Source organism: Telopea speciosissima, chromosome 5 (assembly GCF_018873765.1).
Source record: "Telopea speciosissima isolate NSW1024214 ecotype Mountain lineage chromosome 5, Tspe_v1, whole genome shotgun sequence".
NCBI lineage: Eukaryota > Viridiplantae > Streptophyta > Magnoliopsida > Proteales > Proteaceae > Telopea > Telopea speciosissima.
The window spans coordinates 10,985,415-11,006,210 of NC_057920.1; the positions used below are offsets into that span (position 1 = coordinate 10,985,415).

The 20,796-nt window shown below is 38.3% G+C and overlaps 1 protein-coding gene across 1 annotated transcript; it reads right to left on the reverse strand.

Moving 5' to 3' along the window:
- Positions 1-12,109: 12,109 nt before the first annotated feature.
- Positions 12,110-15,254, reverse strand: LOC122661200 (probable transcription factor KAN4). Its single transcript, XM_043856540.1, has 6 exons — positions 14,710-15,254; positions 14,540-14,616; positions 14,293-14,329; positions 14,012-14,144; positions 12,430-12,541; positions 12,110-12,350 (listed from the first exon to the last, which is right to left on the reverse strand). The coding sequence occupies exons 1-6, from the start codon at positions 15,206-15,208 to the stop codon at positions 12,171-12,173; spliced, it is 1,038 nt and encodes a 345-aa protein (XP_043712475.1). The 5' UTR covers positions 15,209-15,254; the 3' UTR covers positions 12,110-12,170.
- Between the last annotated feature and the right edge of the window lie 5,542 nt (positions 15,255-20,796).

Here is a 20,796-nt window from a genome sequence, read left to right on the forward strand (position 1 = left end):
CATTTGCATAACATGAAACCCTACTGGTGACTACCAACTACATCCATGTATATATCAGAACCTCATGTGCATCTGAGACGATGAAAAATAAAAGCTCTACTGTAAAAAGGAGACTACCATTTCAAACATGGATGGTCTTAGTTGGGATTGTCTCTCCGTGGGAGAATTTTAAATCATGGTAGATATCAGCTCTCTGGGATGAGTTTATATGATTATCTGGTTTTTTCGTCCTCAATGTAGATTGCCAATGTTGATGCATCTCTTCTGGCTAGTGGTGCTTCTATTTCTTGAATCGTTTTCTGATAGGTAATTTAACTTTCTTCATTAAAATAAAATAGAACTACAATTTATGGTAAATACAGTGAGCAGCATCATTCTGTACAAGTTTTGCTAAATCAAGTCTTGTCCTCGTTAAAATCTCCCTCCACCCCCTCCCCCCCCCCCCCCCCCCAAAAAAAAAAAAAAAAAATTTAAGAATAATAATATTTTCATTTGATTCTCTCATTCTGTTTTTCATCTTGGTGGAAATTGTTTGTCTGTTTGACACAAAAAAGATATTTTCAGATCATTTTTGAGTTGGCATGTTTCAGAGGAAAATGAATTTTTTTTTTTAGGGGGGGGGGGGAAGAAAGGAGATTTACTGATGAATTTTATCCTATGCAGTTATTGCACGGTGCAGTGCTGCATCGTGCGGCGGCTGCAGAGGCCATGTGCACCATGTGGGGCTTGCTGTGCCACATGGCTTTTGCTGTGCCGCACGATGCAGTACTGCACCATGTCGTAACAGGAGAGGATAACGAATCATTTACTGATTAGGGTAACCATATGTACAACTTAGAGCTTCAGACTCACGAAGCCTAGAAAGCCAAAAAATGGAATGTCGCCAGTCTATCGGGCACATGATGGACATGGTCTTCCATGTCAGGGCATCTGCATCACCATTCATAACCCTTGGAATAGAAGTAAAAGAAACTGAACTAAAAGAAGACACAAGGGAAGTGATATCATTCAGAATTGCAGCAGCCTCCAAAGGTGGAACCTGTGACGACTAGTCTTGACACACCTCAATAACCTCCTTACTATCAGATACCACTTCAAGGCATACGAAACCCAGTTCTAGAGAATGATAGACAGCTGCTCCTAATAGGCAGGGCTTCACCTTGAACAGCTGTTGTAAAGTAATGGGGAACTGATATAGCCTTGACAAGCTTGCCACAATGGAATCTTCGCTAGTTAGTTGAAGATAATCCAAAAATGGAAAAAGAGATCATTCAATATTTATAAAAAAAATCTGGTAATCAGTAGTTTTTGGAATTACAAAACCTATTAAATTGTTGTATTCAAGTATAAGGATATCCGGACCGAATAAGCCAAACCAAAAACGAATCAAATAAAATTCAGTTCTAGAATGTAAGAACTGGATTCATTTTGGTTTGGTTCCGATTCCAGCATAGTAACTGTCAGCTGGAACTGAATTGATTTTTTTTTGTTTTTTTTTGGGTCTATCCTACTGAATTGAATTGGGGTTCTAAAATCTTATAGTACACAAGCGTGTCTAGGCCAATGGGAGAGCAGGCCGGGGTATCTCCCCAGGGGGCAGAGACATCATTTCACTTGGTCCTGTGAGAGGGCGTAGGAAATGGAATTGAGCTCTTCTCTAGGGGCATCCAGTGGTTGAGCTGTGCCACACACATCTCGGTACACACCTAGGGATGTGTGCGGCATAGCCCAACGGCTGGCAGCACCCTGGGTGTTCCCTGCTCCCTGGAGACGATCCTGATCCAGGTTGAGCAAGAGGTCTCTACTTGGTCATATGGTCTCTACACAAGTGTCTAGGTCAATGGGAGAGCACACTTGGGTATCTCCCTAGTGGGCAGAGGCATCATTTCACTTGGTCCTGTGAGAGGGCGTAGGAAACACCATCAAGTAGAGATCTTTTCCCTATTATTATCTTCTAGGGAAAACAAAAGCTGCCAGGCCAATGGGAGAGCACGCCTGGGTTGAGCAAGAGATCTCTACTTGGTCATATGATCTCTACACAAGCGTCTACTAGGCCAATGGGAGAGTAAGCTTGGATATCTCTCCAGGGGGCAGAGACGTCATTTCATGGTGTCCTATGAGAGGGCGTAGGAAACACCACCAAGTAGAAATCTTTTTACCTATTAGTATCTTATAGGGAAACCGAAAGCTGCCAAGTTGCAAGGCACTTGCGCCATTACACAAGGACGAAATGATCGTCTTACCCTTCATGAATTGAAAATTTCCACCCTTGTTCTGTTGGTTGCCTTCGTATGCGCTTTCATTGGCCCCACACTGGTGTAGGGCCCACGCATCTAACAACAATCCCCTCTCCCATATTAATATATTATAATAAATATTACTAATATTAGTATTAAATTTATAATACTATACTATAGCAAAACATGTTCGATTATATATATATATATATATAATATATTAATATTTATCAATAGTAATATATTATAGTATATGAACCGAGTACCAGGACCAGAATAGAACTGTGAAAGAACCGAATGCTAAACAAACTGAATAGGTTCGGTCTGAATATCAATTTTCAGAACTGATTCATACTCGTTAGAACCGAACCAAATACCCGGAACTGAACCAATTTTGCACCCTTATTCAAGTTTTGGAGACCAGAGGAAGCATGGATAGGGTTTTTAAAATTGGGAACCGGTATCCTGATTCGGCCGTGACCTATCCACCATAAACCCTATAAATTCTCTGTTTTTTGGATTTGAGAACCAATTCCAGGTTGTTGAGCGCAGATTATGGTCGATTCCAATCCGATTAGGATCACAATTGCCAATGATCGATTCCGTGTTTTAGAACCCTGGGCATAGAACCATCAATGATCAAGTTGAACAGACTGGATTGAATAAGGTCGAAGAACAGAACTTCAAACAGAAGCTGTAATAAGCAGGCTAGCTGGTTTTCTCCATCTTAGTTTGGGAGGAAATGGTGAAGTTGAACAAACTGGGTTGAGCATGAGAGCCTTATTAGTTTGGGAAGAAATGGTTCAATTACCCCTTTAATAGGAAGCTGCAACTACAGTTCCAATCAATTTCCCTTTGAATTCCATATAAAATCAAGAATAACCAAATTTAGGGGAAGTTCATACAAATTTGTCTTTCTGGGTTCAATGATCAGGAATGAACATCTCCAACCTAAAGGCAAAGCCAATCAAATTTTTTCTTTTAATATCTGGGTATTCCTTATTATGTTTAATAAGGAAACAAAAGATCACATCTGGGTTAAGATCATTTAATCACAACAAAAGAGGGCTGGTGGGTTTTCTGTAATCAGTCTTTTTTTTTTTTTTTGGTTACAGAATGATAGTTTATCATCAATTAATGCTAAAAGCAACTGCTGACATGATTTACATACTAAAAAAACATAAAAAAACATAGAAAACAGATACACTCCCAATTCAAAAACCAGAAGAATTAAGAAGGGGAAAAGCGATCCATAAGCATAAAGATGGTGGCTTCTGACATGGATTCCTGGGGTTGTGACTTCACAACTTGTACAGCTTGGCTTCTCTTAGACTGCAATTTAAGTAAGGAACAAGGTCCTCTCACTTCTTCCTCATCTTCTCCTTCTTCAGTACAGGAGCAATAGGTGGGCTTGAGTTGTCGAGGTCGCAACTTTTCTCCAACCTTTGAAAGCTCACTCATCCATAACCCTACCAGTTCTGCTGCCATTCTCAATATTAATAACTGAGGCCTTCTCTGAATATTTCCAAATCAAAACTTCTTTTTTTTTTTTTTTTTTTTTGGTCACTAAATCAAAACTTCTGATGAGAGTAAAACTTGCAGTTAATTATGAATCCAAAGAACTTACAGAATCAAAGAAAATTTGCCTCAATATATATATGGATTTACTAAGCAGATGTCACTACCGCAGTGGTTTGATAAAATGCAAAACTGCGTTCTCGGTTAGAGGAAAATTAGGATATCTGCGCCCCCAGATAAGGTTGGATATGGATGTGATTGATAATATCTCCTCTCAGAAGGTTTTCTTTCCTATTTGTGCAAAAGCTGACTTGTGCAGAAACTTCTATTGCGTAATGGTAGTTTAATAATGCGAATTAGTCCTTGCACAGGTGCCGACCTTTTAGAATAAACATCATTGGTGTGTGCTTTTTGTAGATGTCCATAGGGGTGAAACAGGGTTGGATTAGGCCGGGTGTTTTAAAAGTTTAGTCAAACCCTAAGTCCTCTTAACTTAATCCAAGCCCAAGTCGGCACTAGGTCAGGCTGAGATATCTCAGCTCAGGCCATGGTTCTAAGTATCATTATGGTAGAGCCTACTATCAAGTGATATAACTGGTTTTATTAGTCACCGATATCGATACTGTGTCGATATTATATCGATAGCACGGTATGAAAAATGGATAAAATAGTCAGAAAACTTATTTTTAAAGGAGATTTAGGGGTAATTTTGTCCAATATAGCATATCCAGAGGTATTGTATCGTTTTTGTAAGTTATCGATATCCGTTCCGATACGGTGCACTAAAACCATGGCTCGGGCCCAGTCGGGTTCAACCCAATCCAACCTGACCCGGATCGAGCCAAGTTAGACCAGGTTAGCCTTGATTGACCCTAATTTTTGCTAGGGCCGGGTTGACCCTAACTTGCCCTACTTTTTTGCCATTTACCTCGTCCTATGCATTAAAAAAATGAGACGTATGTGATTGAGTATTGATTTGTTTCATACTCAATTGAGTATTAAACTTTCTTTAGGTTAAAAAATTTAGCCCAATCTTAAAATTGTAAATATTTATATGGGAAAAAGATCTTTGTCCGAGAGTGTGGCCTACGCCAGCACTCCCATGAGTCTATCTCTCTCTTCCTCATATGAAAAGACACCTCAACCCCCTTATTTTAAGGAGGAGAGAGATAGACACATGGGAACGCTGGCATAGGCCACTCCCGGACAAAAAATTGCTTCCCTATTTATATTCAATACATAAATTAGTCTCTTTTTTTTTTTTAATAAATAGATAATTAAATATAAAAAAAATTTCAAAATATAATAATAAATTGTAAAACATAACCTAACACAAGGTAAGGCTAGGATGAGTTTAGTCCGAGACCTCAATTTTGGCCCAGCCCAACCTTAACCCAGGCTTGAAAATTTCAATCCAAATTTGCCCTTAAGGTTGAAAAATCCAAGCTAGACGCGGGCTCGGACCCCAGGGCCAAACTTACACCACCAAGTATAAAATTCTTTTGTTTTTTAAAATAAAGTCCCACTGAAGTAAATCAAATTCGGAGTCTCCAAAACAGCGTGCCAAAGCGAACAATGGGCTCTGTTATGCGCCAATGGTCTCGCCCGACTCTCAGAGAAAATGGCCCTATATTGCTCCAACTTGCACTTCCAATCAGCGGTTTTCACTTTTCAAGTCTCTAATCCATGGTAAGCAGTAGTGGATAGAATCGAAAATTGTACTTTTAGGAGCACACAGAATGAGATTAACCACTGTCAGAGAAGGAACCCGCTCTGCTAATCTACTATGCCATGCGAACGGGGAAGAGAAAACCCACAGAAAGTCTGAAACGTAGAACAGTATTTCCTCTTCGAAATTGGGAATTTGGATAGCCCATTGTTTCTTTTCAATTTGCCCTTTTTTGAGAGCTAACTCGATCTGCCAGTTTTGGCTTTGCTCCTTCGTCCCTCTTATTATTTATACAGAACCGGCAGTCGACATGGAGACCATCTCACCATCGTTCCTTCCTTCACACACATAAACTCAATTCCAAGATCCAAGATCCAAGATCCAAGTTCCAAGTTCCAAGTTCCAAGTTCCAAGGTCCAAAACCTTCACAGGACTTTTGTCAGTAACAATGTCTGGGCTAGTGGATATGTGGACGAACGAGCTCGCGAAGCTGCGTGAAAAGGGTCGAACTCTCATGTCAAGCAATCCTGAACCTACCAATGGCGCCATGAATTCAAGCCTTGTGGCTTCACCCAAACCCCAAGTCTCTCCCACTTTTGGTGGAATCCTGAAACACAAGTCGCCGCTTTTCAACTACTCGGAAGCTTCTGTCTCTATGCTCGTCGATTGCTTCTGCCCTTGAAGATGATGAAAACCCCAAAACAGGAAAAATTATCTACTAGACTTCAATCCAATGGGATCAATGTAGATCAGTGCAGGGGCTGTTTTCCATGTATATAAACTATCATCAACCAGTGTAATCCCAGCTTCTTAACGTTTTCTCTTGTACTGTTGTTGTGTTACCCTTCTCTACGAGAATTCCAGTAATAAAATTTCCGGAAGTTTTTTTATCGAAAAATGTGATTAACAGTAACTGGGTTTGCTTGAAATCTGTAAACTTTACTTTCTTCGATGTTGTTCTTACTCACAAAACTTGATAAACGAATCCATCCCTTTCGCTGATTCATCTTGCCTTCTTACAAATTAGAGTGACTGCCATACTAATTCCAGTAAGAGTTAATAACAGTGATTTGAGATTGTTGAAAAATCAAACGAAACGAAAGCAGAAAGAGATATTAAAAACCATGATCTTGAAAGCCTTCCAGGAATCTTCTTCGACCATTGAAAAAACCACACCAGATTTCACCTCTGGGTTAGGAGAGAGTTTTGAACACCATCAATTCTTGATTAATGGTAACCCAATTCTGGTTACAATTCTCACATGGTAAAAGACAGAATCCACACCCTTTGGTTCTAGGTGCTGATGTAAGACCCAATTCACAAAGCTTCATTTTTTTTTGTTTTTTGGGGGTAGGGCACAAGCTTCATTTGAATATTCAAATCCATGGTGTCCAACCTTCATATATGTTACATAGATTATCTACACTTGCTCTGCAATATCCATTTCCCTGAAAAAAGTAGCAGAGAAATTCTTCATACAAAAATCAAAACCAACAACTCCACAAACACTGTCCTGTAGTTGAGTAAATAAATCCTACTCTATAATTTTACTAATTGGTTAAGATATTGAGCTTGGGCTTCTTTTGTTTTTTTGCATCTTGCATGCCAGTTATGCACTAATGTTCTTGTCACTGATTACCATTTGTGTTTTTTTTCAATCAATGGGAGGGTTTTTAGCTCTGTTCTGTCATATAGCTATTGCTTCTGTTAATTGGTTTTCTAGCGTGTTGGGAGCTCTCAAGGCCCTACTAGCTAGATCATGTGCAAAATCAGTACAACCTCATCGGAGCATCTTTCCATTTGGCGACCCCTGTAATAAGACGGATCTTAATCCTTTCAAGTGTATGCATCCGACGGTGCACCTTTAAAGTTCATCCTCTTAGTCTCATGTCCACCGTTGGATACTCAAATTTGATAATACATCACACTTGAGAGGATAAAAATTCATTACAAAATGCTGGCACAGGTCCAAACTTTCTCAATTATTGAATCCAATCTATTATTCACTTCCAGAATGGGTCATCATAAACTCCTACCTTTTTTTTTATATGTAATCTCTTTATTATAAAGCAAGAAAGGAAAATGGGAAAAAAGACTCAGCTTGGAATGTTTTTACCAAAAAAAAATCTCAACTGTGTTGATGTTTTTCTTTTTTTTTCGTACACCCATTGGCCTCCATGCTGGCACCGGGGATGCGTTCCCGAATACAATTTCCGAAGAAAAATATATACAAGGCAAAAGATGGCAGCCGTACCTCCCTAGCTATCAAGGAAAATTTTGGAGGAGGAGACAACAAATACTAAGATTTATCCCAAGAAGGTAAGGGTGTCAAAATGTAATCATAACCGAATATCGAATCCAAAACCGAGCCAAGTTAATCGAATCGAACCGGACCAAATTAATTTGGTTTGGATTCGGATCGATCAAGCAAGATTTTAATTTTGTTCTCTTTAGATACGGTTTTGATGTAAGAACCGTCAGTTCTAACCGAAACCGAACCTAATGATCGAACCTAAATCCCTAGTTTTTTTTAGTTTTACAACTTTACGTTTGACAGTTGACCTTTAAGCTTTAGGCTTTAGTGCTTTATTCCTTCATTCCTATGTTGCGGGTAGGGATGTAAATGAATAGCCAAAATCCGTTTCCGTATCCGTGTTCATATCTATTTAGCACTATCCGAATCCGTCTAAAAGCTAAACAAATATGGATACGGATAGGCTATAGCTATCCGAAAAATTATATTTACATGTAAACGAATAAAATATCCGATCCGTATCCGTTTAGCACTATCCAAATCTGTCCGAAAGCTAATCGGATACGGATGCGAATATAGCACTATCTGAGCCGAATCCAATCCGTTTACATCCTTAGTTGCAGGAGATTCTTTACCTTCCAAAGTTCCAAGTTCTAACCTTTTATAATTTTTAAAAGATTTTACTATCTCTATTCTCTACGACTCTTGGTCTCTCCCAAGTTTCAAGTTCCAACCTTTTATAATTTTTGAATTAAATGGATTTTCAAAGTGTGCATTTAAAAATATAAGGCCCAAAAATACAAGATGGGCATTTGTAGGATTCTTAGTAGCAGATCTTGCTGGGAATTTAAACCCAAATAGTAGAATAGTTTAGCAGACCGAATAGGATCTGAGCTGTATAACCGAATTAAAACCGTATCAAGACCCGAATTGGAACCATAACCGAACGGAACCAATTCTAGAACCGAGGCGATTCTCGATTCGGATTTGGATCACACTATCACTTCATGGAACCGAAACCGAAACTGAACGGAATGATCGAACCGAACCGATTGACACCCTTACAAGAAGGGGAGGGCCGGAGCGGGGGCGGAAGCCGAAAGGATCCCAATGGAAAGCAAAACAAAACCAGCTTGAGGAGAATCCCCGAAATATTTTCCACATCAGATGGATTTGCCCCTAGCTTCATTTAAAAGTCATTTTTTTTATCATTTTACCCTTGATCCGTATCGATCCACTGATACAGCATCAAACAGGAATCGATATCAACCCCTATCAACACTGATACGAATCGGCCCCTACTCATACCGATTTTACCATTTTTCCCTTGGTTCGTACCGATCAACTAATACGGGATTGACCAAGAATTGATATCAGCCCCTACCAATACCGATACGAATCGACCTCTATTGATACTAAATATGAATTAGTCGATCTGATATTGATAACTAAAACCTGGATCCTATAAGGTAGCGATAATTAAATAAGAAATTATTTAATGATGCAAAAATGTATAACTTACATAGGTTGTCCAATTTGTCAACATATAGATCGCAAATTCAGACAATCTGACAAGACGACTTGCACTCTTCCCTCAAGAGGATCGTGACAAATACTGTCCAAGGCTCTCCAGGACCACTCACATGGAATTTACTCCTCCTATGGGTCCCATAGTGGATTTCATGTGGGTGACCTTGAAAGGCCTTGAAACGGTACTTGTACAAGGACATGATCCGGTCTCAATTCTATCATTTCTAGCCATCATAGCCATAACATTAGCAAAACATATACAATCAGCCCAAATTAAGTTCCTTCCAAATAACCAACATAAAACAATTTAACAAGCAGTCAATCTTAAGCAAAATATGAAAAATCTCCCATGTTCATTTGCTTGGCTACCCTTTTTGAGAAAAAAACAGCACCAGCTCTCAGGAGTCTGTTCTCACCTCTATGGATTCATACACCCAATAATCTTGCTCTTCTCATCCAAAAAAATAATAATAATAACAATAATCTTGCTCCTTCAAGGCCTTGGAGAAGTCGCCTAGCCTTAATTTGCTTCCAACTTGCCTCCTATGCCACCAAAAGTTATACCCAGATGGGCAATTAATCAATTATTAAATACAATAAGGGAGGCTCACCAAACCTCACCAGCACTCTGATTAAAAACTCCATCAATCAGGTAAAGCCACAGAGAAGACAAGAGCAAAGATGGATCAACCGAACATTCTTTAGAAAAACTTCAAAAGGATTTGGATTTGAAATCTGAAAGGCCACCTGATTCCGATGGTCCCAAATAAAGTAGAGAGTAATTAAAAGAGCACAAAAGATCCATTTACTCTCATTAACCCATCCTTCAATTCTAATACCCAATACCCAATACCCAATACCCAATACCCTAGCCAATCAAATCCATTTAGTGAAACCACAAGACATAAAGAGGTGCTAGTCAGATTCATGTTCACACATTTACTAAAGGAAAATGCATCAATTTTTTGAGAAGATTCAACTAATAGACTCAGGGTAAACGAACAGTTAATCTGTCAGCACAACGGATCAACTGGTGCACCACCAATGGATTCCTCACCAATATCAACATAATCACCACTTGGTTTACGCAACCAAACACGTCTTTAGAGATTCTTGATTTAGTTGAGACCATCCAAGAGAAGTCTCCAACCAAACAAGATGCAGATTTAGGCAGTGTTTGATATGTATTTTTGGAACGTATTCTAAGTTGATTTCCCATTCTCAGATGATAAAAATAGTTGTTTTTATTGCCCCAGAATGTGAAATCGACTTAGAATGTATTCCAAAAATACATACCAAACACAGCCTTAGTTTTCAATAAAAATTCCACCATTTTTCCAAAGCCCTATCAAACAAATAAATCACCAAAACTACCAAAGCAGTCAATCTCAGAAGCCACCATCTTAATTCTAAGAACTCTGTATTTGTTGTAAGGACAAAAATAACAATCAGAATTAGTTTTGTTCCTCAATGGTATTCTAATAGTAGCCTCAACATTGTCTCTCGTAAATATATTACACATTAGACTAGTATTCCACTGAGAGCCACTCATTGAAACCGTCAACCCTCGCGAAAGTTGCCAAACATAAAAAAGCTTCATTGATGGAATCCAAGGATCTAACCAAATCCTAATAAGTCTCTCATTCTCAATCCTCAAACAAATTTAACTTTTTCAATATAGGGAGAACACTCACAATACTATTCCAAACCCACGCCCCTTGCCAAAACATCACATCTTTCTCTACCGACACTACTCTTTTAATTTCGAGATGAAATAGGAATTAATGGTCTAATGACAAACTAATCATCACAAGCACAAGTGACAATTGCAATCAAGATTTTGCATCATTCTAAGTTTGTCACTAGACCATTAATTCAAAGTTGATGAAACGCGTTAAATCAAACCCTTTAATCTAGCATCCATACACTAGAGTGGATCCCATTAGCCACACAACAAATAATATTGTCCCAATCAAAATGAATAAGATACCGAATGAGAGAGATATGTAGGTGGGTTGCAAAATCCACAATTGAACTAACAAATATTTTCTTTGAATCAAATTTCGAACACCCTTAATTTATTTTAGATCAAAGGAACAAAAACATTAAAATGTTTTAACTTAAAAAGAAAGAAAAAGATTTTGCTTTTCATTTATGGTGGTAAGGTTGATGACTTAATAATATAAAAAAAGTTTTTGAGGTGGTTCATGGAAAAGAGAAAGAATATTTGAATTTCTTTTCAAAGTAAATGATTGATGATGGCAAGCCTGTCAACCTCATGGTCCCCTACGTAAACAATTACCAAGATAACTTCATTGACTACTCCCTCCTTCTACATTACATTTCCTATTTCACATCACATCCTCCTCAACCCTACACATATTTGTATATTAACAAGACAAAGCAAGAGAGATTTGAGTTCATCACACACATTCACAACCACCCCCCCCCCCCCCCCCAAAATGTCTCTCTTTAACTTTCCATTAATGCATAAGTACTGCTTAGTTGCAGGCACAATTGGTTCCTTGGAAGATGATGATTTGAATGTTGGCATTAGCTATCAGATCTGATAAAGGCAACCATTATTGTCTTTAGAAGTTCTTCCTTTTCTTTTCCCTATCAGCTGAACAAGTAAAGGACCATCAAATTCTAATAGTACGTACCAGCTGATGGGTCCTAATATGTTTCAATGCCATCATCACAATCCCATATGATTGTCTATAGAGACACTATTTTCACTCTTTTAACCCAACAGACCGAACCCTCATCATCTTCTTCTTCTCTGCTATTTTGATTTCACAATATATGGAAGCAACATAGGAATCATGTCAAAGTACTGTAGATTACTGATAAGACAAGCTCATGGGAAGAAGAAGATCTTTTTTCCTTTCCCTTCCCTTCCCTTCCCTTCCCTGCCCTTGATTCTCAAAGATGTAATAGTGATATATTTGGTAGAATTTTTTTAACACTTAAGAAGGGTTAACTCATTATTTGAAGGTTCAGCATAGTCCATTTGCCAACTTTGCCTCCCAAGGGTGAACTCTAGGTTAGGCAACATATGTGAAGATTTGGCCAAAGTGCTCAGGTATAACTTCTCCTTCTCATTGTGTGAAGTGCAAAGCTCTCTCCCATATCCATCAACCTACATTGGATTATGGAACTGATTTAGGAAAATAGCAGAAAACTTATAATGCCTTTAGTCCAATAAAGTAAACTCATACCTTGTTCATTTGAGTTGTAAGTTCATTTGAAATAGAATGAGAACATTCTATTGTGCTTTCCTTCTTCATTGAAAGGTTCCAAACATTTGTTTCCATTGATGGCCAAGAACTTCTGCAGTAAGGTTTAGGCTTTCAGGTTAAGCATTAGGAAAGAAGAAATTTGGATACATATATATATAGTCTTCCAAAGTCACCCTTAGAAACAAAATCTAGGCAATAAAATTATAACTATATAAATGTTATCAAATCATTATAAGTATTTGAAGCTACATTACTTGATGCAAATATAGCAGAACATAGGACACAAATATATTGGGGTTCCACGCGGAAGGCAAAAGTAATAATTCCACATCGGATGTAAGTATCCCAATGTGAAGACTTATAGGTACTTGAGCACCCTCTCCTTAATGGTTATTTTTTAAGGATGACTGCATGCCACCAATAGCCATTAATGGTGATATTATGAAAATCTCCGGCAGCCTACTTTTTCCAGACATTATGAGAAATGTGATTGGGGTAATAACATAAGGAGGAAGAATATACAAGAATGGGAAAAATGGAAAGTTAAAGATAGGATAATTTGGAAAATGAGTTAGGTTTAGTACAATCAAATCCATTTTCTTTATCTGTATCAATTGTAATCTAAACTAAATTAGACACTAGAAATCATTTATTCAGGGTTAAACTTCTTTAATAGTACTGGGTGTTGTGGACATTTTTGGGAAAGGAAGGTAGGTTTAGACCCTAGTATATCATCTAAGATTTAATCTCCACAAAAAAAAAAAAGGTTTATTATCAAAGATGGAGTGATCATCAGGAGAGCTTGAATCTTAAAAAACCCTATTGGTTAGTATAACATAATTTTTTTTTTTTTTTTTGGGTAGAGGTTAGTATAACATAATAACGGTGATGAAATAATGTGCTCAAATCGTATTAAAAATAGAAAGAAATGACTCTCAGTGTAGATGTACTAAAAGATTCCTTTTTCCCCAAAGAAAATGTTCTATACATGTCTGTGGAGAAGGTTCAATGTTCATGACCATTAAAGGTTTCTTTGATCTGATCCACAAGCAAAAAAAGGATCTTTTCAAGCAGCTCGAGAAGGGAATTGAACAAAAATCAAGACAAACAGGATTTGCAGAAAATGCTGAAAAGATCAGATTAAATACTATTAGCTTTCACAGATGGAAGATTAAAGCTCTCTGTTCATGAATCGATCCAGTTACCAAAACTGGACCTTTAATCGATAATAAAGTCTGATAAATAAATATCTTTCATAGATTGTCTTCATCGATCCATAGAAAAAAAAAAGTCAAACTAAATCCAACCAAAGAACGACATTAATTACAGTTTTCAAGTAGAACCCAAGTCTCATACCTATAGATAGACCCTAGACTACCATCATCAAGATCGAGATAAACTTGGGAGATTAAAACTTTTTCTCATTAGATAAAACTCCAATACCCAAGACATGTTTCTTTATGTGTATTGGTGTTCAATTGATTTGCTTGTTTATTAAGAAGGAAAGAAGGACATGAAGCTTAAAAAAAAACAAATAGAGCAGCTGTGGAAGTGCACAAACCTTGAAGATTTTGGTGGTGGTGGTGGTGGTGGTGAGGGTGGTGGTGGTGGTGGAGCTGTGTTGAGAGCATAAGAAGGGCTTAGAGCAGTTTTCTCTGTCCTTTGATTCAGACCCATCTCTGTCTGCCCTTGCCCTGCAACATTCATCATTTTCAGAACCATTGCTTCTGCTTTATCAGACACTCTCAGCAAAATAATTCATTGCAAAATCTTGGAAGACAAAATTGAGAAAGAGAAGGGTCATTTGGTGGTGGTGGTGGGGGAAGGGGGAGATCAAAATACCTGCTCCTTTGTCAGTGCTCTTCACTGTTCTATACATCTGCATGAACACAAAGAAAAAAATTAGAAAAAAAGTCCACAATCCAAAGATTACTCTCTTGATACCCTTTTGTCCTTACCCCTTGTTTTCCAAAACGGATCAAACCCCACTCCCAGTCTCCCACTACCAAAATATAATAAAAGATACTCTATTCTTCTTCTTCTTCTTCTTTAAGTGCAAACCAATGGAGATTTTTCACAGTAACCTTACCTGCAAATGACTCTTCACATGAGCTAGTGTTAAGTCCTTCACATTCATTAACTCCAAAACTGATTTGGGTGTTGCTCCTGTCACAAATATAAAGTTTTGAAAATAAGATAAAGATGCAAATTCAAACAAATTGAATCTGGGTTTTTAATTTTGGTTATGATTTCCCTTACTTTCATGGCCACCAAGGAGCTGCACTGCGTGAACAAAATGGGCATGTAGAGTTGTAGTCCATCTCATCCTAGGAGCTCTAATACTTCTCCTACCTCCATTAATCACTCTTGAATTTCTTTTAAATTCACGACTGTAAATCTGAGGTTGGTGTAGGTAATGAAAATTGTGTGGTAGAAACTGAGGTTGGGGTTGTTGATGTTGATGTTGAGGATCCAAAGCAGCTTTATCGATCCCTAAGCTCAGAGTTGGTTCAACCCTAAGAAGATCATAACTCTTGTTTGGGTGCAAGAACCCACCTTGTTCATGGCTTATATCACTGCTACTGCTTCCAGAATCTGTAGTTGTTGAGCTTCTCTCACCATAAAATGTTCTTCTCATCCATCCATCATGACCCACATCCATCTTAGCTTCAGAATCTGAAACTGATGGTGGGCTGATCTGTAAAGAGAGGTCAGGGAAAGGCAAAGCAGTTCTCATGGAGTTGGAGGTCAGGAACATGAGAATAGTAGAGGACTAGAGGTATAAGTGATGGGAGGTAGATAAAGAAGGAAAGAGAGAGTGATAGGTTTTGAAATTTGCAGGGAAGAGAGAGCCCAAAAGGGTTGGAGTAGGTAGTGATTATATCATGAGTGCCTTATGATTTGCATGGATGTTTAGATTGTTTATACTGTGGGAGAGAGAGAGAGAGAGAGAAGGAAGGGGGTGGGTTTTTTTTTGGGGGGTGGGTGTGGGAGGGAGAGAGAGGCAGGCTTTTAGTAGGATCTCTCTAGGGTTAATAAAATTGAAAGAGAAAAGGGACAGATATGAAGGAATTGCAGCGACTAATAGTCAGAAAAGAATGCAGAAAAAGAGAAGGAGACTGAGTGAAAGAGAGAGAGAGAGAGAGAGAGAGATTGGGGGTGGACAGATGAAGAAAAAGAAAGTGGAAAGGGAAATAGGTTTATTTTAAGGAAGTAGAGGTACCACAGAGAGAGAGAGGGGGAGTTCATTTTCTTATCTAAATGAAGGGAATGAAAAGGAAGATGCAAAGGAGTAAATGGTGACGGTGCAGGGAATGGTTGGAAAACGAGAAAACAAAATTTATACCATGCCCAAACTAATTTATGGGAATGAACTGAGAAAAGTCCCCCCTCTCTCTCACGTCAACAGAATGCGACCCCTTATTTCAATTTAAATTTCCCAAAATTTCTATTTTTATTTTTAAAATTTTCCTCCAACTATAACTTATAAGATTACCATTTTAAATCACGAGATATCCAGTTAAGCAGCATCAGCTTCAGACCTTTGGCAATGGACCAGGATTTTCTGCAGTATCAGTGGGGCAGCAGTGCACATCTGATGGCACACATGGCCTCTGCTGTGCTATGGGATGTGCATCGCCGCCCCGCCGGTACTACAGAGGATTTTAATACTTTGGCAATATGCCAAAATTCCTGTTAAGGGCTTTAGACCATGACTAATGACTTCCCCTCCCCCTCATGGTTTTAGTAATTGATATCTAATTGGCCCGACTCATCGATTCGAATTGACATCAACAGGCAGGGGTAAAATTCTAAAAAATAAAAAAAATTGATTTTACATAAATCAAGAGCAAATCTGTCTAATACGGGTTGATCTGGACTGATATCAAATGGGTATCGGCCAAGCCAAATGCATCACCCGATACCACCAATTTGATTGATCCAATCCCAATTCTTTATGCCTTAGTTATTGAATGCGTTTAAAAGAATTCATATTTAAAAAATTGGTTTTCGAAACTAAACGAATACGAATACAAATACTCAACGCGTAGAATGTGTTGAGCTGTGCACGTGGGGGAGAAATTCTCCATCATCCCATCCTCCATCCTCCGCGCACGAAAGTTGAAAAAAAATATATATAAATAAAGGGAATATTATTGTTGTTTGTCTCGTGAGAAATAACGGAGAAAGGAATATATCGCGAGAAGTGTCAGCGCGGTAGGGGTGTCCGGTAACATCGGGCTGCAACCCACATGCAATTGAGCGTGGCCCATATGCGAGAGAGCCCAGCAAACACATCCAAGCCCATTAGATTTATGAGATTAATTAATTAATTAATTAAAAGAGATAAAATCTTCATTCTTCCACTAATTTCAACGGCTACTATTTGTCCTCACTCTTTACTGTCTTCTCCCAATATTCCCTCTCCGTGTCCAAATATTCTCCTCTCGAGCCCCTCCCGTAAGTCGAGGCCCACGTGGCAATCATCGAACGGTTAACCATATACTCCGGCATCGGTCACGTGAGATATGGGCGTGACACTGTCGAGGTGATAGGTTCTTCTTAACTTCTTTGTTGTGTTTGCTACCCGTATTGTCTTCTGTCCATGGTGGTAGTATTAAAAAACCATACTATTAAGAATAAGAACAAGAAGATTAATTACTTTTAATCATTTGTTAATCGTTTTCGAAGTTGTGGTCAGCGGCTGATGCGCTCTAGATTCTCCGGGAAATGGGAGTTTTTGGGTTTTCTCTCTCTTTCTCATTAATTTCCCTCCTTAGAATAACTTTCCTTTTACTAATGAAGAGAAAGAGAGAGAGAGAGATAGAGATATTCGGTCAACATGTCTCTTGTCGGTCACTCACTCCTAAATCCTAAGTGTTCCTTTTCTATGGTTTTCTTTAGATTAGGGGAGTTGATATTCCACATCCCATGTGTTTGTCTAATGAAATATTTCTCTTTGCTTTATTTTCAAGTTTGGAATATTAGTTCTTTCAAACATTACTAAGTAAGGGGTCATTTTCTTCACCCTTACAAGTTAACAACTATAAAGCCATAAAGGCATGTGCCTTTATGCCTTAGCCTATGATTTTAGCTTGCAATATAAGCAGGAGGTATAGGTTCAAGTGTTCAACCTAAAAGTGTCAAATGGGAGGGTTCTAGGTCGGTTCTAATCTTAAGGGAATTCATCTTAGAACTATCTTGTAAACTAAAATGATCATAAAATTAGTATTTAAGGAAGAGTATTGCGATGTTGAGAATTATAAAGGTATAATCCCACAATGGTTTGTTCTGGTCTTTGGTGTCTTCTTATACTTGAGGAATATGTGTATCATATATATTTTACATCATGCTTCTCAGCTCATTGGTTCACATGGAATTTCTCGATATTTGAGTTTTCAAGGTTTCCAGTATAGATTCTTATAAAAATGGGAATCAACCCGCTAAAACCTCAAATGAATCCATCCTATTTTTCAAATGAGATGGTTCTAAGACCTGATTGCTGTATCGATTATTAAATGGGACGGAATGAGTATGAGACATTTTGTCAGATCCCGAATTGAAAACCAATGAGGATACAGTTAGATTAAACCATTAAAACCCAATTAAGATGTATATTTATTTATTTAAGATTAGTTAATAATTATAATTTATATGTGGGTTATGTTGTGATTACAAAGAAAAACTTAGGGGTTATGTTTAGATTTGAGTGTTTGAAAATCAGAACCAATAAAGAACCCAAACTTATTTATTACATAGAAATATTTGAGTGCTCAGATTTATTACGAAATTGAAGTTGGACCATTATGTTATTAATCGGAACCGGATCCAATTTCGACATGTCTAACTCTACACATTGATAGAAATTTTAAAGACAACAAAGAGACGTGAACTTCATACCATGTTGGAAGATCTAATTCAAAACCTTATAAAAGAATTAGGTAGAGAAAGGTCCTCAAGTATATGAAGGTACAAACGACTATAAGAAATCAATGTAAGACTATACCTCTATAATTCTCAATGTCTCAACATACTCGTTGCTCCAAAGCATTGATTCAAAAATCGAAATTGGATCAATCGAATCAATCAATTCAAATTAGAATTAGCCATTATCGATCTCAATTCCAGACATTCTAAAATGATCGATTCTAAGGTTTTTGAAACCAAATTGTTAGGTTCCAGATATGAAGGGCCGATTCTAGAGTTATTGAGACTAAATCCGACTGATATATTCCAAAAATTAAAATCTTGCAACAGAGGGTTTTTTTTTTTTGGTTTGAGAAAGGGGTTTTGAAATTTAAGTAATACTTATGGTATCTACAAATGGAGGAGCAGTTGCATTGGAGTCTTTGGGGACAAAACAAGCAAACAAACAAATAAACAGCAGAATATATGAGAATCTGCAGACAGAGCAAAACAGAAGAGACGACGCGATCCGCTCTCATCGCCGTCTCGAAGGCATAAGCAAAAGCAAAGAATGATAGTCTTTTGCTTTTGGACTTTGGGGTTGGAGAATTGGAGTGTTGGACTAAAGAAGGAAATAAATTAAAATCCCTTTCCCTAACTTCTCTCACTTGGGTACTCTTTTGATTCTTTTACCTTGTCCTTCTTACAAAGCTACAGCAACTCTTAAACAGCCATGCAATTGCATGCACAGAAGTGCCAGCTTTCAATTTTAAGGCTTTAGATATCAATCTCTCCCTCGCTCACCTCTTCTATTGCTATTCTTTTTCCTATTCTGAAACTTTCTTTTAACAAGTTCTTCTAAAATGTATAAAAAAAACGAATGAATCATTCACCGAGAACATCGCCGTATGGACTAACGTGCATTTTGATATTATAATACAGAAATAGGATGTTGCAGTCAAACCCAAATCAATTTTTTTTATAATTATTGATTGATAAAATTGAAAACTTAAAAAGCTCTTCTCCTTTTTAATTCTGTGTCAGTAATCCCACTACCTACCTAGCTCTACTTCCTTCTTCTTCCTTTTTCTTTATTCTCTTCTGTTCTATCTTCTTTCTCATATTTCAGCGCTGTCAACCCGTGTAAGTACGCCAGCCTCACAAACACGTTCCATTCTAAAATCTAAATTTTTCAAAAGTCCAAACCTACCCCAGTTAGAGAAGGCAAAAGTCACCAATTTGCTTAGTTAATAAGTTTTATAGGGTAATAGCCTAATACGTAATTTGCAGAGAGAAGAGATCAATAATCCTCATTTGTCTGGGTTTACCTCAAAGGTCGCGAAAAATGGTCTTTTTTTTAGGGTTTTAGCCTTTGGGGTTATTCTTTCAACTCTGACTCTCTTATTTATTCCAAAATCACAAGTCCAACCAACCACTGCAGCTACCAATGCTTACTGCGAGAGAGAGAGAGAGAGAGAGTCAGCCACTGTTACCCACTTCTTTGCCACCACTTCTACCTGCTCTATTCCCTCCCTTGTCTATTCTGAATCCTCTCTTTGTGTAAGTTTCCATTAAGAATAAATATTCCATATCCCTGTGCCAGTACTGGAAATCTGTGGAGAGAGAGAGTGTAGAACCGTTGGATTGGAATGGATTGAAGGAGTAATTGTACATTTACAGTGGGAGAAGGACGGGTTGAAGCCATGAGGGAGAGGTAAACTCAGTGAGCCAATGAGGTCGTTGTATCGGTACGAGCGTGACACTGCCCCACTCAGAGTGGAGGCTATGAGAGCACTGCATACTGCCGACTGCAGAGTGCATAGTGCAGTGAGAGAGAGAGAGAGACTGACTGTGTCTGAGTCTCACAGAGCGTGAAAGGACAGAGTGAGAGAGTGAGAGAGTGAGAGAGTGAGAGAGAGAGAGAGAGGTGTTTGGAAGGAAGAAGGGGTGGGGCGCAAGTGCGCAACGCGCAATCACTTTCCCGAGAAGGTAAGAACTAAGGATGAGTAGAAATAAGGAAACAACGCTATAAAACGATCGAGAGAAGTCTTTTCAAAAGCAGGAGGACTAAGGAGCCCACCAGGCCACCACCAACGCCACCATTCTTCCCTTCACCAGCCTCTTCACCTTCTCACCTTCTTCGATGTACTACAATGCATTTATTCTCCCCTTCCGTATTTCTGCTCACTTGCCCAGACATCATTCATCACCCTCTCTCTCTCTCTCTCTCCCTCTTTCCCGTACCATAGTCTTTATGACTATCTGTCTAAGAAAAAAATATCCTTCTTTTTCAGTTTGATCGTCTGCCACGCTTTTCTGTACATCTTGTAATTAAAACTCTTGCGACTATTCCCTCTTCCACAAAAGAATTAACAGTGTTAGTCTACGCCCCCGCGACAATGAGTTCACCATTAATGGATTTCTCACCCATATCAACAC

What these genes read in the sequence shown, in the direction of transcription:
- LOC122661200 (XM_043856540.1), bottom strand. Translation starts at nt 15,208, where the DNA reads ATGTTCCTGACCTCCAACTCCATGAGAACTGCTTTGCCTTTCCCTGAC. An exon ending in GAGCACTGACAAAGGAGCAG is followed by an intron (nt 14,145 to 14,292) that starts GTATTTTGATCT and finishes TGAATGTTGCAG; the next exon opens with GGCAAGGGCAGACAGAGATG. An exon ending in CCACCACCAAAATCTTCAAG is followed by an intron (nt 12,542 to 14,011) that starts GTTTGTGCACTT and finishes ACCTTACTGCAG; the next exon opens with AAGTTCTTGGCCATCAATGG.